This window comes from Apaloderma vittatum, unplaced genomic scaffold, assembly GCF_000703405.1.
Source record: "Apaloderma vittatum isolate BGI_N311 unplaced genomic scaffold, ASM70340v1 scaffold19310, whole genome shotgun sequence".
In the NCBI taxonomy this organism is placed as follows: Eukaryota; Metazoa; Chordata; class Aves; order Trogoniformes; family Trogonidae; genus Apaloderma; species Apaloderma vittatum.
Genome location: NW_009696451.1, coordinates 13,088 through 39,998, shown reverse-complemented (window position 1 = coordinate 39,998; position 26,911 = coordinate 13,088). Strand labels below are relative to the sequence as shown.

At 37.1% G+C, this 26,911-nt stretch overlaps 1 protein-coding gene across 1 annotated transcript; it reads left to right on the top strand.

The window, feature by feature from the left end:
• On the top strand, nucleotides 1-26,649 carry MPP5 (membrane protein, palmitoylated 5 (MAGUK p55 subfamily member 5)). The gene is made up of 13 exons (XM_009874947.1): nucleotides 1-516; nucleotides 7,238-7,446; nucleotides 13,433-13,510; nucleotides 14,260-14,406; nucleotides 15,041-15,202; nucleotides 18,248-18,325; nucleotides 19,208-19,391; nucleotides 20,444-20,515; nucleotides 20,975-21,046; nucleotides 21,791-21,958; nucleotides 22,715-22,917; nucleotides 24,194-24,304; nucleotides 26,334-26,649. Exons 1-13 carry the CDS (start codon nucleotides 150-152, stop codon nucleotides 26,508-26,510), a joined length of 2,028 nt encoding a protein of 675 aa, XP_009873249.1. The 5' UTR covers nucleotides 1-149; the 3' UTR covers nucleotides 26,511-26,649.
• Nucleotides 26,650-26,911: the final 262 nt, after the last annotated feature.

The window sequence follows — 26,911 nt, the reverse complement described above, 5'->3', positions numbered from 1 at the left end:
AGATTTTCTTCCTGGATACTTCTTCAACTGTCTTGTGATGGAAGGGAAATATATTTGAAGTTATAATGGATTTTACGCAACATCCTAACGAAAACTGGCCAAATAGCAGTTTTTCTGTCTGAAGAGAATAAGCCTAATTACGAATAATCATGACAACTTCTCATATGAACGGACATATCACAGAGGATTCTGATGGTGAAGCCAAAAACGTGGATCTTGCGTCTCCTGAGGAACCTCAGAAGCACAGAGAGATGGCTGTTGATTGCCCAGGGGATTTGGGCTCCCGGATGATGCCCATGCGGCGGAGCGCACAACTCGAGCGGATCCGTCAGCAGCAGGAGGACATAAGGCGCAGGCGGGAAGAAGAGGGAAAGAAACAAGAACTGGACCTTACTGCTTCCATGAGGCTAAAGAAACTAGCACAGATTCCTCCTAAAACTGGAATAGATAATCCAATATTTGACACAGAAGAAGGAATTGTTTTGGAGAGCCCTCATTATACTGTGAAGACACTAGGTAGGTAAAATGTAATAAATGGGCTAATGGAGAAAATACTTAGTTGATATCGATGCCCCATTAGGCCACGTAAAACCTAATTTAGCTAATTCTTCCTATACCGATTTAAAGTCTTTTGGTCCTTTGGATTTGTGGTGGTTTGGGTTTTTTGTTTATGTAGCCAAGTATCAGGCTGTGTGCCTCAGCAAGTGGCTTTTCAAAACTCTCCTCCATTTTGGAAACAGTTAAATACCCCGTAGGTAACAGATGAATTCAGTGGATGTCTCCAGCCTCTTTAGGTTGGGGAAAACCACTAAATTAATACCCAATTTTATTATGTTTCATAAAGCACAGACCAGAATAAGCAATGAATAAACACTGTCATTTAAAATCAAGGCACTGGAGTTATCAGTGTTTTAAAGAGACACATGCTGGTGGTGGTTTCTTCTCGTTCTGGCTGTCTTGCATTATCAGTTGTCACCTAGTACAATTTGTGTTTTCCCTTAAAGTGCTGACATTGATAGTGAAAATCTGCTTACCCTGGTACTTAGACATTGTTGAAAGTGTAATGTTAGTAAATTTTGAAGAAATAGATTCTTCTCATTTTCATTTCATAGCTGTCACTGTTTTAATTATGTTTGTGTAGTTAAGGTTTCGAACCTTAATTCCTCAAACCTAGGTATCTATCTAATATGTGGCATGTCACTGGAGTGAAAAAGAGGCACTGTGCTGATATTCAGACTGCTTTAAAAAGATGCTTTGAGGCAGGGACTGTACTTAAAGATTCTTGCTTTCTTTTCCATAACCTCTGGTAATCCTTATTGTACAAATCCCTCTTCAGGGAAATTCGGGTTGAAAGGGTCATCAGGAAGTCGTCCTGTCCAACCTCTGGCTGAAAGCGGCGCCAGTTAAGAACAAGGCAGGTGTATCTTGTTTCAGTGCAGCCTGTGACCAAGAGATTCCTTTGAAAGAAGCAGATTCTGTGCTTCATGAGGTGTTAGATATGATTGTGAAGCTCCCTTCTTGGAACACGAAGCAGAAGATGCAGATTGGTGTCAAACAGTAGAAGTGACTTCTGTTGGGATGTACTTGGCCACAGTGGCAAAAAGCTCTGAAGGCTGACTGCAGGAGGAATCAGAAATTGGAACTACAGAAGGGAGGAATGAGAGTGACTTGAAATTAGAAAGCTGAGGCTAGGTGTTGTGCCAGAGATGCTGGGAACTGCAGGGAGGGCTGGATGGAAACCAATGGGCAAAGAAGCTGGTAGGAATGGAAAATGAGTAATGAGTATGGGTCTGAGAAGCTTGAGAACTAGTAAGGAGCTGAGGTAGACTGAAGCTGTTTGAACAGAAGAGACAATAGTGGAGAAATTACTGTGACAGAAGGCTAGTTTGAAAAATCTCTGTGTGAGAATAAAAGAGGCGCAGGCTGTGGGTGAAGCTGCGAGATTGTCAGACAATATTTCTGAAAAGCTAGAAAGAGGAACCTAGGTTTGGCTCAGCAAGAAGAGAAGGGTGGAAATTGGTGTGAATGGAAGCTAGGATTGTGTAAATACTTGCTGACAGAAGAAAAACACCAAACACGGGATGCAAGACTATAGAGATGTGTATGTGGAAAGAGGTCAGTTAGGAGATAGCAATGTATGGTGTAAGATCCATCTGGATTGCAAGTGACTAGATGATTTTTGTCCACAAGGACAAACTCCGCTTGGAAATTTGAGTCTTGTCATTGTTTTATGCTATCAGTGTAATTCTTTAAAAACACAGTAGTAAACTGCATGATTTAACTAAAGCTGTTCCCCTCAGTGTTCAGATACCGTGAAAATCAGAAAACTACTGGTATCTGTCTGTACTCTGAATTGCAGTAGCTAAGGCTTAAAAGTATGTGCATAAAGCTGAAGTATTGATGAGCTTGCTGAGTGAATATGGTCTGTTCTTTGAGCTAGAAAGGCAAGGAGCTTCAGGAGATGTAATTAGACTAAGTCTAATTACAGGAAGCTGCATTTGCACTTTATGGGCATCTATTCCAGTCAGAAAAGTCATGACTTAATATTGAAAGGCATAGATACATACTACTGTTCTTTCCTTGCCAGGCAGAATTATAGTAATAGTTTAGACCACATAGACCTAAGACTTAAGAGAGGATTTATAATAGTTTAGCACACTGTTAAGAGTGGTGCTTTTGATTACACTCAACTGTGATGATGTAAATTAGAAAAAAAAAAGTGTTCTAAATGAAATGCTGTGATCTCTTAACTTACGAAGTCTGTAGGGTCTCTATTCAGTCATTAGGGCTGTCAAAAACAGAGTCATGGTTTTAAATTTGAAGTGCTTCTGCAGTAACTCGGTCTCATCCAAAATGTTCCTGCAGTATTAAGCATGTTCTTTTTCCATTTTCTGGTTTAATCGTCCAAACATGTGACAGTAATGTCAGAGGAAGAAATTTTTTATTTATTGTGGAAGCACACAAACACACACGCACACACACACACACACACACACGAGATCAAATTTGAGTCCATTATCATTAATACTTCTGATTTTTTTTTTATTAAATCCCTAAGTTGGAGAAGCCAGATTTTTTAAAATTTAAATATACAGCTTTTTGGTCTCCAGGAAACTTGCTAGCCCATTACTTTGTCTGGAAAATAACTGCTAGTATGTGAAATTTTTTTGTTTCTTAGTTCATACTGAATTTCTGATCTCTGCTGCTCCTGGCTTCGTCTTCCCACTTCTGCTGTCCAGATGAGGGTGCTTAGTCACTCTAAGCTTTGTTAGGAGAACCTCAAATAAACCTGAGCAAGGGCTGGTGAATTACAGAGATTGTAAATTATCCTTATTCAGTCTTTTAAAAAGTATTTATTTTAGCTTTACTTTTTTATGCATTGTTTCTTTTGGTATGTTAATCCATAGAGGCTCTACTAAATAAGAATATTGACCTGATTGTCGGTATTTTTGGGTTTGAAAGCATTTCTGAGGTGCCAGTATCTAGTCTGGCAGATCTTTGCCAAGTCTTTTTTTTCATCTAAAAAAAAAAGAAAAGGCAAGCAGACTAGATTAAGCAAGCTGGACTTTATAAAAATAAAACAGGACACTTAATCACAAGAGTTTTAAAGGACATGTTTGCTATCAAAACAATGTATGATTTAGACAGGTGTCTTAATCAAAATTACTTTCTGCATACCTAGAACATGTGCATGTAAGTATTTAACTGCCTTTTTCACAGCAGTATACTTCTATAAAATGCAGAAATTTTTTTGTTTGCTGCAGTTCATTCAGTTAATTTAGTTAGTTTAGTTAAATGAATAACTGACATGTCATATAAGTAAACCTTTTGTGGATACAGTGAATTTATTTTTTTTAAGGGGAAAAGCTGCCTCGTTTTGGGGTTTATAGCTTTGGTAAAACATGTATAAATATGTTATAAATATAAATAAACTTTCAGAAATAATTTTGAATAAAACAATACTTTTCTTAGCCCTATGATTCAAGTAATATATTGAGTATTAGAGTGCTGGTACCAGCACATACTCTGGAGAGCTATAAAAAAGCTCCTTGGGAAATAAGGTATTGGTGCTGGTATAGAATAAAGCCAATTATATCTTCTTAAGTTTGCTGTTCATACCTTTCTGTTGCAACTGTGTTTTTTTTCTAATCTAACATAATAAGCTGTGACCACAGGCCCTCCCCTGCAGTTACATACTTTTGCCCCAACAGTCTTTTGATTAATGCGTATATCGCTTAGTGCTGTCACATTCCAGCCATTTCATAGCCTAATGGAAAAAAGGCTGCAACACTTCTGGTAAAAGCAGACTTTTAAAAAGTAGTTGATTGCTAATTGATCTGCGATTAAAAATGGACTTGTTCGGCGAAAGAGCCCTGACTTATTTTCTGTGAGTAAGTACAGATGCTAGTCTCTTTTTTCTTCAAGACAACCCTTTTGATAGCAATGTCTGTTGTTGCCTGGCTGCTTTTTTATTATTTTTTTTAAAAGCCCAAGCCTAACTGAAGAAAAAACCTAGCAAACTGCTCTGGAATCTAATCTGTGATTTAGAATTCAGACAGGAACCTGGGGAGAGTAAGGCATGTGTAAAGCCAGATATTGGGTGTTTATGTGTGGGCTTTTTACTAAGCAAGTGATGAGCTTTTGGGGAGCATTTCATTTCACTCCTTTCAAGCATTATTTCTCTTTTAGAATCGTGATCAGGGGATATCTGTTTGCCATCTCATGGAGGGGGCGAGTCATTTGGTGTAGGGCATTTGCCTCCAGCACTCATGAAGATTCAGTGTAGAAGGGAATTTTACAGGGAGGAGAGAACTGATTAAGTTTGTAAGAAAAGGACAACGCAGAAGGAACTAGCAAAGTGCTGAAGAGAGAGTATGTAGAGGCATCTAGGAACAGGATGTCTTTATTATAGATCCAGAGTAAGGTGTGTATCTCTATGTACTGGTATCTTATATGGAATATGTATTAGAAACATGTATGTATGTGTTTGAATTCTCAGATATGTAAGGGTGGATAGAGAGTTCAGAAATGATGGAATGTAATAATTTATGCGTAGGAAGAGTTAGAAGAAATTAGTTTCTTCTCTAGTGTCTCCCTGTTTTTTGAATCCAGTAACAGTAACAAATAGCAGAATTTCAGGTCAGTGTGTTTAACTGGGCAGGTATCAGTAGGAATTTTGCAATAAGCATCTGTCTAGTTTTTCCTATGTTTTTTTTAATGAGTGAAAATAGTGCATTTGCTCAGACTTGAGAGAGAATCAGTTGCTGAGATGCTTCGGTAGTCTGCATACTCCACTAGGTAAGAATCTTGCCAGCTGAAAAAGTCCTATTTAGCAAATTTTGTTGCTTGTAGAGTGTTCTTTTAGCCTGCTCTCTGAATGCCATGTCCCCCCTGTGACAGGCAGTCAGTCAGTCAGTCAGTATCTCCTGTGGCCAGTTCCATGGTGAGACATTGGCTGCCGTAATTACCACTGTGGGCTGGGCTGGGTTTCACCTGTGGAATATCCTGCACAGCCGGTCTCCGAGCTTTCTGTGCAGCTTTTGTACTACTGCCCTTGGTTTCCTTGGTGGTGATGGGAAGAAGCCCTTGACCTTTGGTGGGTAGGATGGTTTTAGCAGGTGTGGAATGTTTTGGGGGAGTTTTTTATTTAAAGTCCTGCAGACAGTGAAGTACGAGAGTAGTAGCTCTGGATTGTTTGCTTCCTTTTTTTTTGTTTTTTAAAGACTGACTTGCAAACTCACAATTGAAAAAATATGCTTAGGTATGCTTTGTCCAAAATTAAAGCCAGTAAACTTGTTTGAAGTGCATATTTTATTAAGCTTTATAGTGTTCACGTGCCCATTTATGAACTCTTTTAATCCTTCTGAAGTTTTGAGTCTAGCACTGTTCAGTGTACTGGTGAGTTTGAGGTTAAAAATAAATAAAGGAAGCTTATTGACAGAAGGTATCCATGTTAGGAATCAGTATCTACCATGACTTTCCATGTAAAAAATGTAACTTAGCTGAAATCTTGATAGTGTTCCTATTTTAATGGTATTTAATTAGCTCATAGTAATGAATGTTGTTAAAACTAAAAATTAATTCTCAAAATTGCTATTTTGATACCACTAAGGAAGACTGAGCTTAGTATCAAATGACAGGTTTAAAATTTAGGATTTTCTTTGTTGTGCATTTTTAAAAAATACCAGAGTTCAAAATTCTTGCTTACTTGAATTTATTAAAATAAGAGAGAGCTGACTAGCCTCTGTGGCTGAACAGACCTTTGTGAGAATGCATACGTCATTTCAGGCTCAAGACATCCGTTGTTCTTTTGGTCTGCTTGTGGATTTCTTACCTGGGTTTATATGCATTATAGGTATGGCTCATATTCCTTGCTTTAGGTAGGTTCTCAAGTACTTAAAATTGAAAAGTGACACACTTTGCAGAAAGTCGGATTGTTTTTTAAAAAATGTAAATTGGTTGACAGTCTTTGAAAAGCACCTGTGAAGCATCACATTAGTTCTTGAAGCTCAAGAATGTAGTACGTGTATAGTATTCAAACAGAAACTGTTTGTTAAAATATGTTAAAATATTTTATGGTCCAAGCAGAATTCATAACTTAGGTAAGAGATGCAGACTTCCTTCTGATGCAGATGGCTTTTCAGAACTTTGACCATGGATATTTATTTTTTTATATAATTTTTATTTCAATGTGCTAAGACTGAGCGTAATTTTTTGTTTAGAAATTGTGTGTGCCTTACTTATCAAACACTCATTCTGTAAGTTAACACAATTCAGTTGAGAGACACATATCTTCCCTATGTGGCAGATATACATGGAAAGTTGTGTCAAGATAACAGTAAGTATTCAGTGCATCAAGATGACTTTAGCAAAGGAGACATGTTCATATTGCAAAATAGTTCCTCTTTCACAATTAGCTATACATGTACTGCAGTTATTGGATCTTTTACATATCAGTCATTTCTTTCAGAGAAGAATTCCTGCAGTAGGAATTTTTATTTAAAGAGTGTATCAGGTTTTTGTTTCTCTTTCTACTGACGTGGGCTCCTTTGTTTTTTATTCTGATAACGTTCTGCTAATAAAAGTTGGAGTGAATTATGGATAACTAATAAATGTGCATATATCATTGCTGATTAAAAATTGAACAGCAGAAAAAAAATAAATTGGTGAAAATCTTAATATAAACATGAATTGGTTTAACTTATACCTTATTTGTATTTTGTTATTTCCTACCTAGAAGTGGAAGAGCTGTTAACTTCTCTTAAGCATATCCAGCACATTTTGGTAGACCCTCAGAGCCAAGAAGATATCTCTCTCATTTTACAGCTTGTTCAAAATACTGATTTTCAGAATGCATTTAAGATACACAATGCTGTTACAGTGCACATGAACAAAGCCAGCCCTCCGTACCCTCTCATCTCCAATGCCCAGGAACTAGCACAAGAGGTATGTACAGTATGCATCTCTGTGTTTGTATATGACACCTATAATCAGAGCTGTTGTTGAAATATGTACTTGTCAAGCTTGTCTGAGTTATTGAATGTTGCATATGAAAGGGATTATAATAGTCACTGATTGCTGTATCCAGTTTTTCCAGATTTCCAAACAATAAGCAGAAAAATATTTTGGGGATAAGAACTCACTTCTTAGTTTGGATAGATAACAGAAAAGTACTGTGTTTAAACACAGGAAAAGGGGGCAGTTATGAAAATCTAACTTCCTTATTATTTTTTCCAAGCATTCAGGAATTAAATTACAGTTCGCTGTTATTGTGACTTTCCTCAGAGTGAGCCATGATTCTTGAATTGGAAGGCATCTCTGAAAATACAGCCATACAGGAAACAAGCATTCTGCCTTAAAGTGAAAACTAGATCCCATAATACTTAATTTCAGTGTTTGAATTACTGCTGTGATGGTTAGATTACGCTGAATTTTTCTCTGATGGATGACAGCTCTTTTATAAGATCTAATAGGTCTTTCAGATATTGTTAAAGTATAGTTTTAGAAATCTATTTGAGCAAGATTTTTAACTTTAGTCTTTTCAGTCAGTTCTTAACTGTTTGAAATACTTTTCTTCCTGGTTAACTACTTACTTGGAGGTTTGCTCACTTGAAAATAGATGAGTAATATCTGTGTACAATCATAGCTTTATAAGCATTAGTAGTTATTTACAGAAAACTCATCAGATTTCAAGTTGCTGTGAACAGAATGAGCTTTCACATGCTGCTGGATGCAGCTGAGAACCTCTGAGGGGGTTGCTCAGTAACTTTATTTTAATTTTCCATGGCCATGTACATGCATATATTGAAGTGAGGCGTGGCTGCACCTTATTCAGATACACATTCCTTAACTTTAAACTAGCTAGCGTGACTACCAGTATCAGTGCAAGCGTGTAGCGCTTCAGTGTTCAGCAAAGCCAAGTCAAGAGGCTGGGTAAGTGCTCCAGCATTTAGCACCCAGTGAGCCAAACTTGCTTCTTCAGAACCAGCTCAGGTACACCAGCTGGAGTGCCTGAGCCACTACACAGCCATTCTCCAGTTGCTCAGAGATACATCACTCCAACTTCAGTATGGCAGCAAGTTGATTTCTTTTTTTCCTGTAGTGTATACTTTTCTTTCTGCCTGGAGCAATTGTTTTTTCAACAACTCTTTCCACTCTCCTGGCTTTTTCTAGGCTTAAACCTCATAAGTCAGGGAAAAGAATTGTAGCAAGCTTGAAGTTCTTTTGCAGAACAAATGAGGGACATCATTTAAATGTTGTCTAAAGGTGCAGCATGCTGATGAAACTGCAGCTCAGGATTTTCCTGCTCAGGTTTGTCAGTAAGACTGTGCCAAAACCAGGTGGCCAGTGTTTTACATATGAGCTTCTCTCTGGCTTATTCATCAGCCCGTAGGCTGCTGTAGGATCCTCACTAGGCTTCTTCGGTGTCTGCGAGCCTGAAGGAACCTTTTCATTTAGCTTTCGTTTGTAAGCTCCTTCCTCAAATGCCCACTTTGCGCAGGCCTAGTTTGGGATTTAGTTCAGCTACAAGCCAGTTTTTTTGAATCTTCATTTATAGTATAGGATGTTACAGATTTATCTCTTAAGAAAGCTAGGTTTTCCCCTTCATGGATATGATGTCATTTTATTTGCTGCTTAATAGAAGTTTCCAGGAAGAAAATATGCCTAGGAAGGCACTATGTCTGTTTTCAAACTTTCAGATTCCTCTCCATCTTCCTTACCTCTCACCTTCCCAACACATTCCTCTCTTTTTTTCAGATGATTTGGTAAATCCTAAAATCAGAAGGTGGCGCAAAACAGTTTTGTGTCTCCTAGCAATCCATGAAGAAGGTTAAGCATAAAGAGCATATTTCTTTTAATCTAAAATGTTTAAACCAATGGAATTTCATCATCACCCAGGAGAGTATTACATGAAAGGCAAACATATTCCTCTTCATCTGTCATTCTTGTCTTGTCCAGCCTTGAAATTCCTGAAAAGTCAATATATTGCATATGTCTGTTCCCATTTTCAAATGTAATCTAGTTTCTTGGTGATTCAGCTTCTGGGGTATTTAAGCGACTTGTATTTTGCAATATGTTAAGTAGCATCCTGAAATAACTGAGCTGGAAATTCAGGACAAATATTTCTGTGACTGACGAAAGTGCCTCAAGAGGAAACCCTTGAGGCCTCCGTTCACATCATTCTGTATTTTCTAGTCTTACCTAAGTAGAAGATCTTTCACTTGTTTTTCAGATTCTTTATTCCTATTGGAAAGGCTTCTGAATTTGTTATGGTAGCAGTACGAGAGGAAATTATTTCTGCTTTAGGAAAAGTTGTTTGGGGATTTTTGAGTGTGTTTTGGTTCTATTTTATTTTTTTTCCTGGTTGATTTTTTTTTTCTTCTTTCTTTTACCCTGACAAAGTGTCTATCTTGCCTCTTCAGGTTTTTCTTGTACTGTAATTTTTGGTTGTGTTATTTGCTTTTTCCATCCCTAAACAAAGGCATGGGAAGCTCCTCCAGAAAGCAGTTCGTTTATTTCAGGGTGGTTTTGAAAAGACACATGAAAAAGCTTGGATTTAATATACTGATAACATATTGAGGATAAAAGCCAACTTGCAAAGATACTACAAAAAAAGAAAAATAGCAGATACATGCATAACATTAATTTTAAATGGCTGGTGATGGTAACGTGCATATTTTGGTGCACAGGTCATCAGTGACAGTGTAGAACTGTGGAGTTGTTTTGGAGTGCACGTCCTAATTTAAATCTGCAGAAATGGGTTTTTTTGAGGCTTTATGGTGTGGAAGAAAACCCATTATAGAGCTCGTGCTTCTGTAGCTCTAGCAGGAAAAGACAGTTTGCAACACAATTTCATATTGCGACATGAGCAGTTTTCCCTTTTTTAAAAAAGGTAAAAAGGAATAACTAATTAAATCGCGCTTTTGGAAGTGTGTTTGGGGGGCATTATCATTTGCTCCTTTAAACTTAATTAAAAAATCTTTTTTCATTTACTCTAATGATTTGCTTTTATATAACATATGTATGAACAGTGTGTTGTGAAAACTTTTTTGATTTTGAATTTTTAAACCATTAACAATACACAAGTGGAATGGTGTATTTTTATTTTCTAGTCCTCTTTAGAAATTCTTAAAACTAATATGCTTGTCCTCATTCTGATAAGCAGGCACCAACAACTCAAAATTTTTTCTTAAAAAGAAACTTGAATTGAGTTTAAAAGGTGGAATGAAGCACTTACGCTCAAGGAACTTATTTCAGAGAGCTAATCTTCATGTAGTGTGGTGTACTCTGAGTCTTAAATAAAAATAGCCGGTAAACATCAAGTGTAATTAAATTGATTTTAAATCCATTTAAACTTGACCAAGATAGGGGCAAGGATTATGGGAACATGGTCTCAATCTTGACCTTGTAAGAGTTTTCGATGCAGCATTTGAGACAGTTTGTAATTTTTGGCCTGTAACAGCACATTTCAAATACCTTAAAAGTTGATTTTGGTATTGGATGTACTTAACAGGCTCAATTTATATAGGCTATGCTTCTGAAGGTTTCAGACTTGCTACTGTTCACTTCATCTAGCGTAATTGCAGGCGTTTAGACTAGATCAGTACTTTTGAGAGGATGTACTGAAAGCTTGTAACCTTGGGTAGAACTGTGTTTCCTTGTGCATAAATATCTGCTCTGACAGTCCTGCTCACCCGAGAGTTAACAACAACAGGATTTTACAAGTGTGGTTAAATTCTGGGTGTTGAATGTCGTATGTGCCTGCACAGTACCTGCCTCTAAATTGTGGTGTGTATAATGAAACCAAATTGATGGCTTTTTTGCTTGAGCTGAAGTTAATGTAATTAACAATAAAAAATAAGCTGAAGAGTTAAGAAAATACTATTATTGCCACGTATTTAATGTGGCTTGCCTATGCTGTCTCCAGTGTGTCACTTCTGGAATGACATTCAAATTTCTTCGTCTGATAAAATTGAGTAACAAAGGAATCTGACTTGCAGCAGTACTGGTGTGATAAGCAGTGTATATAGCAGCCTGAAGCTTTTCTCATGCTTCGTTAAATAAGCAAATTTATGTATCTTTCTCTGAAAAGGGAGAGGGAGGAGCTATTAAAGTTTTGAATAATTAAATTATTCAGAGTGGAAGTTCAGCTTGAATAAAGGATATTCACAGCACACAGAATGCCTGGCTGGACCTGGTTGCTTTCTTTTACCCCTGTCAAATCCCTGGCCTCTGACCTTGCATTCAGAAGCTTGTCCTGCAGGACTTGTGAGGTGCTTTCTGAGTAGATTTTCCTGTAAAAGGGTCATAGCTTTTAGATAAATAAGGCTTTAAAGCTTATTGTAGCTAGTTCAGGAAAGGCATTGAAAGTCCCTTGAGAGTTGGAGACCTTAAATTAACACCTATGAGGAAGTCTTATATAGAAGAATCTCTTCTTTAAAGAAGAATCTCTTCTTTCAACACAGAGTTAAAGAGATATATCCTATACAGTGCTCTGTCTGCTATGCAGTATCCCAAAATTCAGGTTAAGCCAGGGATAGGAGCCTCCTGGCTGGTTCAGAGGTATGACAGCTCAGACCTATATGAAAATCAGTTTTTTCCATGCTCTAAGATTTTAAAGAAATCAGTTAAACTTACTTAAATCTGGCTTTTTGATTGACTGTTCTAAGCTATACCACTTTGTTTGCCATGAGGCACATTCTAGGGATGTCAGAAGGAAGACTTTTGGGAGGTTGTGCCAGGTTTATTGCTGAGCACGTGAACTTGTTCCACGTAACAGTGTTTTGCTGGCAGTGTAAGGATCGTGCTCCACAGGAATGGTTTAGTGGCTTCTGCTAGAATTTAAAATTATCTTTGCTGTCTTCAGCTGTCATCCAGTAGTGCCCCAGAGAGTTGTTAGCATTTCGGTAGATAATTGCTCCTAGGATAGAGACTCTTCAGACCTTTAGATGTTGTTAGATTGCACGAAAAGCTTAATTATTTTCACTTTGGAACTTGTGCTTCCTTAATTCTCTGTTATGTTACCTCATCCTGAAGAGTGAAAAACTCTTGGAGAAAAAAATTTTATATCCCACTGAAAGCTGCTGTTCTTACATGTATAATCTGCTCTTCATGTCTCTGGATTCATTTGTGATCTTGGACTTGAATGCCTTTGGTCAGATTAGGTCAGAGGGTAATGGCTATGGAAAGTATCTTCTTTAGCCTCACCTTTGGATAAGAGGGACTTACTACCTGGCTTTCTCTGTAAGCATACTAGTTGGGGTTTTTTTTGTATGAGAAGTCAAACGTTTTTCTGGCAAATGAAGCTGCTTGAGTAAAAACTGTCCTCGTGTTAATTGGAACCAGCCGGAATAGGGGACCTTTTGGAGTTGTGACTCCAGCACTTTCTGAGGCAGGAGCTCCAGGATGCATTGTAAAACCTGTCTTAGAATCTTAGGTCTTGCCATTGGTGGAAATAGTTTGAGTGAAAAATAATACCATCTGTTTTTAAGGAAAAGGGAGGCTGGTCATCTTAATGAGAATTTAGTCCATTTTAAAAGACTCAGCATATTCACATATTAAACTTCATTGTGACTGTTTTCGCTGTCATGTTCCTTCCCAGAGTTTATTTTGTGTGTGTGTGCATATTTGTGGTAGCTGAGCTCATTGTCAGTCCCTGGTGTTGACAAATTTGTGTGATGCACTGGATACCAGCTTAGATTTGGTAGAAAATTACTGAAGCAAGATACACTGGCGTAGTCCTGTGGTCTCATTGCGTTTTTTCCTGATGTGTACCAGATTAAGTTCAATCAGCTGGTGTGAAAAGTACGTGGATATACTTTATGTTTAGTAAAATGAATGATTGCAACTGGGAGGTTGCGTTTGAGTAGGGGAGGGAGGATTGGTAAATCACTAGTTAGATTAAGAGTTTTCCTATTTGATTTCTTTTTAGGTGCAGAGTGTTTTGAAACCCAGTCACCATAAGGATGGTCAGGAGCTTAATGCTTTGCTGAATGCCCCTCACATGCAGGTAAAGCAAAATGAAATTTATAATCTAATAGATGCATTTCTTCATGCTGTTTTCTGTTTCTTATTTTTTGCAAATGCCTTGGGCTAACTAGAGAAGGATGAATTGTATTCTTCAACTCTGTGCAGTTCCTGTAATATTTTCCTAGGATGAGGAGATTCCAATTTCCAGCAACTAATGGGAGCTTCTAATCAAGTGTAATGCCTGATTGTATTCAGCCCTGGCTACATTCTACATCTATTTACATCTATTATGGGGTAACTTGCACACAAGCAATGCAGCAGCAGATCAGTAGGGTCAGGGCAACACAAGCTGCTTTGTTTTTCTGTGTTTTTTTTCTTTGGCAGCTATTTCATGCTTACCATAGAGTGCATAAAGGGAATTTTCTTCTGTGGTGGTGGTGTAACTCCATGAGTAGTTTTCACCACGGTGATTTTTTATGTCTCTATCCTCAGTCACAGACATAGTAAGGTACTGTTTGGATGTTTTGGGAAGAGAAGCTGTAAGTATAGTCAGAGTTGTGTGTTCAGAATTGCTTTTTCATTCTTCTCTAATCTGAAAGGAAAATTTTGGAAGCAGTAGGTGCTACATAGCTGCAATAAATGATTTTTTTTTTTTATTGCCTGACTCAGTTTGCAGTATTCTGTAATCTGCAAATACTATTCAAATTGCAGGATTTCATTGAACACTGCTATTTTGTATACATGTAAAGTGAAAATAACTGAAACTGAGCTGATTTTGTTTAACACTAGGCACTTTTACTGGCTCATGATAAGGTTGCAGAACAAGAAATGCAACCAGAGCCCATGACAGATGAGAAAATTTATGAGAATGTTGGTGTGTACGGAGGGGAGACGGTTAAAATAGTTCGCATTGAGAAGGCTCGGGATATTCCGCTGGTAAGTACTGGTACTCACTCTGTTACATGTAGAGGAGGTAAGATTCTGTTGTCCATTGCAGATTGTTATGAAAGCTGTGGAATTTGAACAGGCAGGTGATGTTTAACTTGTGAATACTCTCCCTCCAGAATGAGAAATAGTCGTGGTAAACTTACACGTATCTTGATATAGCAGTAGCTGTAGTACCATTTAAAATCTGTAAAAATTCTGTCAACTTGGGCTTGTTCAGGACTTCTTGACAGAAGTCACTATCCTGAGCTATGCTGCAGGGGAACTTAGAGCCTCTTGCCAGCCACATATTACTTGTATATATTTATGTATTTATTTGATTGTTAGTTTGTTTATTTTTTAGCAACTCTCGTCTTCTATTTTACATCTTTGAAAAAAATGTTTCCTTACGAATATGTTTTTTTAAAAAAATCATGAATCTCATGGTGTGGAGCAATTCAGTTCTTGTCTTTAGTAACTTGAAGTTAAACAGGAATTTCTTTTTAAACTGGAGCATTGAATGTATGCATCCAAGCTGTTACTTGCATTCTCTTTCAAGATAGTTTCTCGACTGGCTTGGAATATATACAATAGATGGCTTTGAGTTTCATATATAATAAATTCAAAATGTTTTGCTACTACACAGGGTGCTACTGTTCGCAATGAAATGGATTCTGTTATCATTAGTCGAATAGTGAAAGGAGGTGCCGCAGAGAAGAGTGGGCTGTTACATGAAGGGGATGAAGTTCTGGAGATTAATGGCATTGAGATTCGTGGAAAAGATGTTAATGAAGTTTTTGACTTGTTGGTGAGTCGGACTCTACTTGTTTTCCTTACAAAAAAGACTCGTTTCATAAGCCTCTTGTCTCTGCTTATTATTTCTGCTCATAGGTAGCATCAATTTAATACTATTTTCATTTGTATAGCTAGTGTTTACATGAGGAGGGACATGTCAAGTTTTCTTTCTGATGCACAGTATGATATTAATAAGTATAATGGCAGTTATCTGCAAAAATGGAGCCTACAAGTGTGTAAGAGTCAAGCTATCATCTCAAGACTTGCTTTTAGTGATTTCTAAGAGAAACTTTTAGCTCTGAAAAGTCATTATTTTTTTCATCTTTGTCTCCAATTGAGTCCACAACTAACAGATGTGTGGCTGTGTGATTGCGATGGTGTCTGGAGGTAATTTTCTTCTTAGCAGTTTACACAACGCTGAGTTTAGGCTGATTTTAGACTGAAATAGCATTGATAACACACCAGTGTTGTAGCAATTGCCGAACAGTGCTTGCACCGTGCCAAAGCGGTCTCTGTTTTTCATTTTTCCCTGCCTGTGAGTAGGCTGGGGGCAACCAAGAGGTTGGGAGGGGACAGCTGACCTGGATGGACCGCAGAGCTGTATCGTGCCATATAACATCATGCAGAGCAATAAAAACTGGGTGGTGAGTGATTGCCTCTGCACCACTTGCTGGGTTGGATTTTTTTCCCCCTTCACTTATTGAACTATTTATACCTTGATCCATGAGTTTTTCTTGCTTTTGGTCTTCCAGTTCTCTCCCCAGTCCTGCTGGGGAAGTGAAGTGAGAGAGTTGCTGGTGGATGCTTAATTGCTCACCAGGCTTTTAACCTGCCACAAATTGTATCACACGGGAACTTGATACGACTAGGCTTCTTACTTTTTCCCTCCTGGTAAAAACCCTTTTGTCTCGCAGTTTACCAGCATAGACTTTTTCTGCTTATTACACTTTCACCATTCATGATAAAATTTTACATCGCTTTAAATGTAGCTACTCAAAACAACAGGCAAGAAACCCATCAGGAACTAGTAAATGCAGAGGTTCTTCCTCAAAGTCCCTGTGAGGTAGAATGTCAAAAGCTGGGAATTATTAGTTTATTGCCCAATATTGTTCTTTTCTCAGGCTTTTCCCTGTTGATCAGAGTCCAGGATGAGACCTCTGGAACCTGACTATGAGTCTTTGGCCTGATTGCAGCAGGCAAGACTATTCTGTCAAAGAGAAAACAGTTGAAAATGATGGTTTTAAAATTTTTTTTAAAGTTCGTTTATAACTTTGATACAAGCAGTGGAAATATCCACTAGCACTTGAATAAGGGGTTTGGATGGAGAAAAAAAAAGGAGAAATAACAAGAAAATATCAAGAGAAATCTCAAATTATTTACTAGATCTGTGCTCTAGAAATTAATCAGAATCAGGACGAAGACCTGAATTCTGCTCTACATCACATTGTTGTAGGAAGAATAGGCAGCAATATCCATAGATGAAGCTGTCTAGTGCTACAGTAAGACTGTAGTTTTTAATGGACAATTTCTAATTTCCTTGGATTTTCTTTTTTCTGAAATTTGCTCTTAAAATTTTTCAGCTAATGCATGGAGTAGTGAGATCAAGTGGAGGGAAGTAGAGGCAGAAATATATGTGAAGTTTTACTTTGGGATATTTTTGAAGCAATTTCAAAAGATTCTTATTTGAAGAGCCTTCAGTCTCCATGTGTGTTTTGCATCAGAGATAACTGAAATTCTTCCTGCTCTGTGATTGTCTCCATTGCCGTCTGCGTATTTTTTAAAAAAAATAAATCCATATTTAACTCTTGTGTTTCTGCAAAGAGTGTTTTGTGAATGCTTGAGAGATCATTCTGTGCTGCCACTTTAGTTTTCTACAGAGAGCTTGTTCTGCTCTTGAGCATCTCCAGCAACCCAGAGTTACGGAATAAAAGATTTAAAACCACAGTACATTAGCATAAGAGCAAATTACTTGCTGAAAATAAAATTTAAAAAATCCCAAACCCACCATATTTTGTTAAATATATTTTCAATATCATTAATTTAAAATGATACTTTTAGTTCTTTTTATGCTGTATTTTGTAATGTGGAAGTGAAGTTTAAAGTGTTTCAGTCCCCCCAAAATACTTAAAACAAGCACAGGGGAATGAAATTACTTTCCTTCGTAATTTTGCCTCATCACTTGCTACTCAAGTGATAATAAACTGTGCGTGACTCTAGACAAGACTATTCACACAATCCCTTTTAAATTCTGTGCATTCCTTGTGGAACTATGAACGTTGGCTGAAAATCGTGGATTTTCCTGTAGCCTAATCATGTTATGCTCAGTTTTAGGTCTGAATTTTTTGATACACACACATTTGCCTTGGTTTTATACAACATACATTGTTGTGTTATGGTTCATGGAATGATATAGAGGAAGTGAGACACGTGTCATGAGTTGGCAGTTGCATTTTATCTGGATATTCTTTATGTGTGCAAACACAGTCTGTGTACAAAAGCATGCAAACACATAAGAACAAATGTCCTGGCTTTAAATAGTTGCATCCTACTTTCTTAGTAGGAGTAATTGCAGTATTGACATTAAGTACTTTATAGATGCAGCATTTGAGTATGTTAGTTAGGTGTTTTACTGTAATAATATTAACAGCTTCCACTGAAGCAATTTTAGAAAAAATAATAAACTTAGAGATGTATTTTTTCTTAGCCGCATAGATCTACCTGTTGGTATTTTTGAACAGAACAAGAGAATATTATTGTCCGTTTCTCCTGAGTTGCCTACTTTACAGAGTTGCAGCTGCTCCATTTCAAATATAAATGTTTATGTATAATCAGGAATTCTAGGCTTTCAAAATCTGAATATCAACATTTGCCTTTTTAGCGTGTCACTGAATCATGATATCTGTAGTATATCTCTTAAACCAGTTAAGGGGTAGGTAATGTGCTGTTAGGAGCTGCTTTTTATGACAATTTTTGAGGCATTTTTAAAAATATGTTATTTATTAAAATTCTTAAGCCATGTTTTGGTACTGTATATGAAGAGTCTTATTTTTTGTCTCAGGCTGACATGCATGGTACTCTGACCTTCGTGTTGATTCCCAGTCAGCAGAGCAAGCCACCTCCTGCCAAGGAGACGGTTGTAAGTAGCCCTTCATAAGTTCTCGAGGTTGGTGATACATACCCTGTTTTACCAGTAGTGTGTAGAAAGTTCTTCTCTTGGTCATTTATGTTGGGAAACAAAAACAGAACTTAATCACTTAAGTTTTTTTAACTGTTACTAGACTAACACCTCAATTAACTGTTGAACATGATTTAATGGTATTAAGCAGAAACGTTTAGTATGATTTAAACTCAGTTTCTAAAATGGTAAGAAATTATAGAACTGCCTGTGGTTCTGAAATTATATTTGAAATACCCGATTTCTCTGTTTTTTGTTGTATTAAAAAAGAACATTGATGGAACTTGCAAATATGCTTTTGGAGGAAAAGTTTGTATACTAGATTTTGATCATTAGATTTCTAGTTAACATACTTTTATTGGGACAACTTTAACGGTATGATGAAAGAATATATGTCACAGCCAAATAAAAAACATTAATGGTTGGTGACTAAGTAGAATATAAGTGAAGATTCACGTAAAGCCTGGCAAGTGGGTTTTAGTCTGTGTATTTATTAGGTATTTTAAACAAACGAGAATATCACTGATACTTCTTGAATGCAAAGAACTTAAATCAGTAGCTCAAGGGGTTTTGCCTATTAAATTGACAAGGAAATTGCATAGATTTCAGAATTCAGAGTTAAATTCAGGCCTTTACCTCCAACCTAGCACAACTGTGTCTTCTCCATTGCTGACCTGGGTAATGATTCCATTCAATATCTCCTGTATGCTCCAGATGAAGTTTCCATTTTATAAAATCTTGGAGGTTTTTGTATTTTGGAGCCCACTGCAGTCACAGGGGTGTAATTCTTCAGATGTCACAGGTATTTTTTGTTCTATTTTTTTTATGTTTTATCTCCCACAGATACACGTGAAAGCGCATTTTGACTATGATCCCTCTGATGATCCTTATGTGCCCTGCCGAGAGTTAGGCCTGTCCTTTCAAAAAGGAGATATACTCCATGTGATCAGCCAGGAAGATCCAAACTGGTGGCAGGCATACAGAGACGGAGATGAAGATAATCAGCCCTTGGCTGGCCTTATCCCTGGTAAGTAAAGCTCTAGAAAAAACTTGTCAGCCAGTTGTTTCCCTGGCCACAGGAGGAATATTCAAAGGAGGTTTTCAAAGACTTATATACCCTTAAATATCCATTGCCTTAGATATCTGTGACTTTGAACCTTTTACGAAAGAGCCTACTGTTGGTTATGTAATTCATTTACTGAAAAGGTTGACCTTTTAGAGGCATCTCTGTGTATAGATGTTAAGGGCTGCTTCCACTGCAGTTCACCTTTCAAGAGCCATTTTCCTCTCCCTTTACTTCTGCACCCCTGGGGACTCTGGATTCAGAGATCCCTCTGCTGGCTGCAGCAGAAAAGTGGGACTTGAGTCTGCTTGTTCTCCGAGCAGATGTTAGGATTCTTAACTGTATCAGGTAGTATGTTTGAAAAATGTATCTTTTTCATAGTAACTTCTGCTTGTTTTCACTTAGCAAAGGTCTTCGGTAACTTGTAAGTCGTGCTTCCTCTCTAACTGTTGGGGGCTTTTGAATAATGACACTTTATTGAAGTCAGTAATTTTTGCATTGAAATATGTACTACAATCTAGTCCATTAAAGATCTGCTGATGTGTTAAACACAGTGAATGAAAGACTTTGCAGATTTCATAGACCATCACCCTATTACTTTATGACACTTGAGTATGTTGAGAGGAACATTCATTTAAATATAGGCTAATCTTTTTCAAGCTGAAGTTCTAAAGACCTAATATAAATAGAACATGTATAACATAAAAAAATAATTTTAAAAAACATACAATGAGGAAATGTAGTCTTTCCAGTAGTTTTGATTTTCCAGGCAAAACTGTCCAGAATAGTACAAATACTCTACACCTCTTTGATGGATATATTTTTAAGCAGTGAACAACCTTCTCAGCAATTTTAATTTCTCATTTTAAATTTCTCTTATATGTTATATTCTACTAGAACCTTCAGAGATTTAAAACTGTAGGAAAAAGTAAAACGAATAAGTCATTACAAAAAAGGTATGAAAATGATTTCTAAATGTTAACTGGTTTTGTACAATTTTTTTTTTATGCATTAAGGAAAAAGTTTTCAGCAACAAAGAGAAGCAATGAAGCAAACCATAGAAGAAGACAAGGAACCAGAAAAATCAGGTTGGATATATGTTTTCCAGGGGGAAAAGAATAAAATCTTACAGAGTTACTAATTAATGATACCTGGAACGTTGTCACTGTAGATTTGCAAGAAATTCTTTTATTTGGTTGTAATACAAGTGGGCAGATTCTTTTAAATTGTTGCTCTAAATACAGGACTGAATTTAGGACTTTGTTGTATAAAACCATTCTTTTTTTTCATAACTTTTGTGCAATGTAATTAGGATGAGGGAATTTGGAAAGCCCCTTTTTTCTTAAGGACTCTTATCTGCCATGACTCAGTTGATGTCATTTGTATGCAGCGTTTGCTTAATACACCAAATGGTTGTATTGAACTGAGAAAGGTTATGCTTTTTCAGAACTGCAGAATAGATTGCCCAGTTAAAAGATCCTAAAAGTAGGTGGGCTAAGAGGCTTTTTACTGTATGGCTGTTTGAATTTGATTTTTGTTTTGGTCAGGAAAGCTCTGGTGTGCGAAGAAAAACAAAAAGAAACGGAAAAAGGTTTTATACAATGCAAATAAGAACGATGGTAAGCAACATCTTTTGCACAGTGTGCCCTTACAAGCAACTATAAAAGATTCTACAAATAGACTTGTGAAAAAAATGCTGAAATTCGGGATATGATGCTAGAAATACTACCTGGTGGTGTTCAGTGTGGGAGCAGTAATGTGGTTTATAATAGCATTTAGTGAAAGATGTAAAAGAGCTGGTAGGATTTGTAGGGTCATTTAATGTCTTTAATAAAAACCAGATGATAGGGGTAAAAAACCAGATAGCTTTTTAGGCATGGAAACACTCATAATTTTACAATGATGAATCAATTTATTATGGTTTTGTAGTAATATCTCACTCTGCATAATTAGTTTTAGTAAATGGAAAATTTCTCCACAGAGAGTTTGTAGACTATTTATACTATATTTTTACAAAAGTACTTTGGGATTGGGATGATGATTTTTTTGTTTTTCTTGTTGAGCATAAAGTGTTATTCTTGTACTAGAAACTTGTTCCTTGGCAAGAAAGTTGTTTCCTGAGTTTATGCTGCTACTTAGATCAGTAGTAAGTGAAAACACATTTTTCTTTCTGCAGAAAGGAGAGGGAGGAAACCCAACTCACAGGGCAAGTGATCATCTTTAGAGTTCTCTCGCTTTGGTGACTTTCAGTTAGATGCTGGGCAGAGAGTCAGGGGCTTCCTGAAACTGGATACTGCCTGGCAGGCAATACATGCAACTAGCAGGAAACCGTATTGTGACTATTTTACTGTTTCTCTCTCAAGATTATGACAACGAGGAAATTTTGACCTACGAAGAAATGTCACTGTATCATCAACCGGCAAATAGGAAGCGACCTATTGTTCTGATCGGCCCACAGAACTGTGGCCAGAACGAGTTGCGGCAGCGACTTATGAATAACGAAGTGGATCGTTTTGCCTCTGCGGTTCCCCGTAAGTTTTGCAGGCAGACACCGTTGCTTATTGTAAACATTGTCTGCGGACAAATCCTCTTGTGCTGAAAGCAACAATTAGGAGTTTGAGGGTTTTGAGCAGCATGTAGTCAGCTCTTGATTAAAGGACTAATAAAGTTACGTGTTGTGTGGCAAAAAAGTAGCTTGGGTAAGCCAATGCAAATCCGGTGTTCCAGCGGTTTTATAGAGGTATTATAAGTCACATATATATTTCATTTTGAATAACATTGTACTTAGAGAAGTTTTAAAAAGAAACTGGTATATTGGTCAAAGAGTTTTTAATCTACATAGCCTGCCTATATTTAAATTTAGATGGCTTTAGTGCCTTCCTAAACCACCTATATTTAATTGAATTTTATGTTTTTGATGTCTGATATAACCTAAATTAGATTTACAAACAGCTTAACAGTGTAAACTTGTTAGAAATTACTAATGGCTGCTTTCACATCCAGAATGCAAATTCACAGGTGAACCTATTCCTTTCCTTGTTTACATTATCTAGAGGGAAAAAAATAGTCAACAATACCTCTAAATGTAGGTTCAATATTTGGCAGCTTAGTCTGTTCAGGGATATTTATTACAGAAAATGAATGCTTGCATTTCTTCGATACTTCAAATGCCATTTTTTGCTTGGTTAGCAACATCTCTGCTAAGAGAAATACTTATTCATCCTCTTCAGTTCTCCAGGTGTATCACTACCTTGATTTCATTTTTTTTTGTTGTTGCTCATTTGTAGATACTACTCGGAGCAGGCGAGAGACTGAAGTAGCTGGCAGGGATTACCATTTCATTTCCCGACAGGCGTTTGAGACTGACATAGCTGCAGGGAAGTTCATTGAGTATGGGGAGTTTGAAAAGAACCTCTATGGTACTAGCATAGACTCCGTGCGGCAAGTAATCAACTCCGGCAAGATATGCCTTCTAAATCTTCATACCCAGGTATGGCAAGTCTGTCGCCTGTCATATCTTAATTGTAGAACCTACTGTGAAAATTTAGCCAGCTGTATTTGGTTTATATAAAATGAGTGTGTTTTCAAGGTCTGTTTTCACATTTATTCCAAGTTTTCTTTCAGTAGTGTTCAGTTAATTCTATTTAGTGTGTTATGAATACAGCCTTGCTTAGAAATATCTATGCTAAAGGTAATAGGGGCCTTGGTTTCCAGATAGTTAAAGCTGGTGAGAACTATCTGAATTGAAAAATTAATTAAAATAAGATTTGTGTCTCTCAGTCTTCCAGTTCCTCTCTGACCTCTGAGGTGTTTGAAGATGGAGAGGAATTTGTTTGTGATTCTGCTTGGAAACTGCATTTTGGGAATGTCTATGCAGTTCCATAACAGACAGGATTAAAAGACATTGTATCAACAATAGTGAAAAGCTCTTTAGCTATGACCTTTTGATGATGGAGGAGGAAGGGACAAACTCTGCACACAGACCTTAGCCTCTTGGGAAGAGGCAGTGTCCTGGAACACAGCCCGTTTCTAACACATATTGTATGTGTGAGGTCTGCTGCTATTACAGGTGCTGCAGAAGAAGCCCTGAAACTCAGAAGCATCAATAAAGTCTGGCAGTGTTCAAGCTATAATTAGCCATCACCAGTTGGCACCACAGGGTGGTTTACTAGAATATGGGTATCACAAAGCATGTAATAAGTTGAAAATTCATAACACTTCCGAATTTAATCTAATTCAGTGATTATAAAAATGTATCTCAGACAAGTTGTTTATCCTGAGACACATACAGGAACCTTTTGGAAAAATCAAACTACGCTTTGGTTCTTTTTATTTCCCGTCTCTTAATATAAATGTAACCTGCCAAAAAAACCAGGCTAAGTATACAGTAGTAGTGCATCTGATAACTTGTATTTTAATCTTCGAAACAGGAAAGGGTAAACTGTAGTATTTAAAGATTCTTCTCTCTGTTAAAAGCTGATACCACTCTCTGGCATTGTAAGGAAACTTATTTCAGTATGGGTGACCTTTTTTCTTTTCTTTTCTTTTGGCTACCAAAAGATAAGTTCCTTCACTTCAGTTATGAAGAATATTCTTGAACAAATGTTTGGGTTTCATGAGGGCTAATTATATACCTGTTTATATATTCTACAGTTATCGTTGTGTTATAAGAGTATATTATCATTTACAGCATGTGAATAATTTGTTACTAAATACCCTTCTCACATGTGGAACTGCTAAATATTTAATAAATCCTATTTCTGCAGTCACTGAAGACACTACGAAATTCTGACTTGAAGCCGTATATTATATTTGTTGCACCACCTTCACAAGAGAGATTACGTGCTTTATTGGCCAAAGAAGGGAAAAACCCAAAGGTGATGTGTCTAACACTTCTTCTGAAACTCTGCTGCTTTTTATTTATGGATATGGATTGCTTTTGGTAAACAAATCCGTATACTCTTAGTTTGGAATTGGGAGATGGTGACAGTACTGACGATATGTGGGAAGTGGTGTGGTTGAGATCCGTGTGCTCTGGGTTAGTAGGCCGACTGTGCTAAGGGAAAGGCTTAGGATTCTTTCACTGGTATGGAATGTGAGAGGTATGAGACAAGGGAATCCACTGCTTATTTAATCATCTTGGGGCACAGTGTCTCAGTTGTGGTTCATGTGTTTGGGTACAACCATATGACCCTTTATTCAGAACTTTGGAAGGTCCAGCTTTGTCTTTAGGTAAATCTGAGAGTAATTCTAGGGAGCAAACGTTTATTGTTTTTTCTTTTGAGAGGTTTCTGCCCTTGGAAAAGTATTTTCTAGAAAAATGTGTTCCAAAACTCTTCAGATAAAGTTATTTTAATCTCGGTCCTGTAGGATCGCTTTTCATGTTTCATCTGGAGTCATTTCAAGATCTAAGTTTATGCAGAGCAGATCATGTAGTTAATGAGACGTTAGTTCTACAGAATGGAATTGAAACCCGTAGGTGAAATCAGAATGTCTGAAAGCTCAGAAAAGGGCCTTATTGGCGTATGAGATACAAAGTGCTTGTTGCTAGGTAAAGAAGTATGTTAATCTTCAGCTGCTTAACTGAAATCTACTCTGCAGTGGTTAGTGGGAGCATTTTGCCGCTGTAGTATCTTCAAAGTACTAATGGAGCATAATACAGTTCATACTGAGGAAGAACAGCCTTGCTAGCGTAACTCAAAGGGACTCTGTCTTGTTTTGCTCTCCTTTTTTGGTGCAAGGGCTGTGTATGGCCTGGATATAAAATCTAAAGCTCCACTAAAGTCCAAGTCTTAAAGCAGAAGGATTTTTTGTTTTTTATATTATTATTATTTGCCTGAGTCAAATATAATCATAGTTTTTAAATGGGCATGTTTCCTCCTTCATGGTTATGCTATGAATGAAACTTTATTTTACATAAATACTTCATCTTTTTGTGTGGAAGTATTCTATTATTGGTGTTAAATTGTGCCTATTTTCTGTCTGGTTAATCATATTGTAGTTGCATTTCTTACAGTTGAGTAAATGCTACTGTGTTAAACCCCTTCCCCTGATAAAGGGTGATTTTTGCATGTACATGTCTTTGATTTTCTGAGTGTATAGAAGATCTAGAAAAAAAATCTTAAAGACCCAAAGTCCCTTTTGAAAATATACTCTTCAGAAAATTATCTCAAAAATTATACATGAATATTCCTTTATATAATGCAAAGATAATCTGCAGAGGAGAAAAACACACTTTTAGAATCCAAGTGTAAAAAAACTGAAGTAAAAGGAACCATTTCTACTTTTCCCTTTCATCAGTTGTCTACATCTGTAGTATTCGTGCTCTTGACATACTCCCAGCTCCCAAGTCACATTTTCCATTTTTCTGCAGTGTCATTTACCTGATGCTGTGGTGATTCGATCAGCTTAGCTGTCTAGCTCTCACTGTGGTTCTCATTGCTGGTGAGAGGTATTTCAGTGATAGCTGTTGCCTTTGGCTTTTCGGTGGTTTTAGTGCTACATTTTCAGAGGAATGTTATCTTGTTCTACACCATTTAAACTTGTTCTCATGCTGCATCTGCCATCTCCAGCCATTTTTGGAAGGACAGTGGGCTTAGCAGCCTAACTTATTTTTCAGAAACATGACTTAATAGCCTCAGAAAGATGAATGTCATAAAATGAGCAGTGCTAGGACTTTGCTGACTTCAGTCTGGGACAGTTATTTACTGGTTTGTCCCGTACAGCCAATTGGAGAGGACTGTCTTCAGGGCCCGTAGCTTTCAAAAATCTGTCTTGGTTCAATGTTGCTGTAAACTTTTTGATAGTTGGTAGCAGTACCATGAAAATTTGTCTAAAAGACTTTTCAGAGTTGTTACCTTTCCTTACTTCTCCCTACATACACTAATTCTCTGTTTCTGATTGCAGCCAGAAGAGCTGAGAGAAATCATAGAGAAGACGAGGGAGATGGAACAGAACAATGGCCACTACTTTGATACAGCAATTGTCAATTCTGACCTTGATAAGGCGTATCAAGAGTTACTTCGGTTAATAAACAAACTTGACACAGAACCCCAGTGGGTGCCCTCTACCTGGCTACGATGAGAGAGCAAGTCCAAGGACAAATGGATTTCAATCTAGTAATCTTTCCAAGGAGATCGTGTGTAGGTCTGCCTGATTCTAGTATAAAATCGTGTGAGCTCTAGACCTCAGTGGCTGTATCCTTTGCCAGTGAAGTTGCGTATTATCAAAAAAATGTGCTAATCAGCTTGTGAGCTGATTTAACTCATCTAAAGATTAAGTTGTCTTTCTCTATGGTCTAGAAATGGAGACCTTGTCAGTACTAAATTCTAAAGCTTTAGATAGATTTTTTTTGTTTGTTTGTTTGTTTTCATAGCAACTACTTTTATACATAAATCCACCTTTTTTTACCTAGAATCACCCTAAAGAAATCAACGGTTTTAATTGTGTGTGTGTGTATATACAGTCCATGCTGTCACATAGTT

Excerpts from the sequence above, each read along its gene's own strand:
- MPP5 (XM_009874947.1), top strand. The coding sequence starts at position 150 with ATGACAACTTCTCATATGAACGGACATATCACAGAGGATTCTGATGGT. Across the intron at positions 21,959-22,714 it reads TTTTGCCTCTGCGGTTCCCC|ATACTACTCGGAGCAGGCGA; the intron begins GTAAGTTTTGCA and ends GCTCATTTGTAG. Across the intron at positions 22,918-24,193 it reads TTCTAAATCTTCATACCCAG|TCACTGAAGACACTACGAAA; the intron begins GTATGGCAAGTC and ends CTATTTCTGCAG.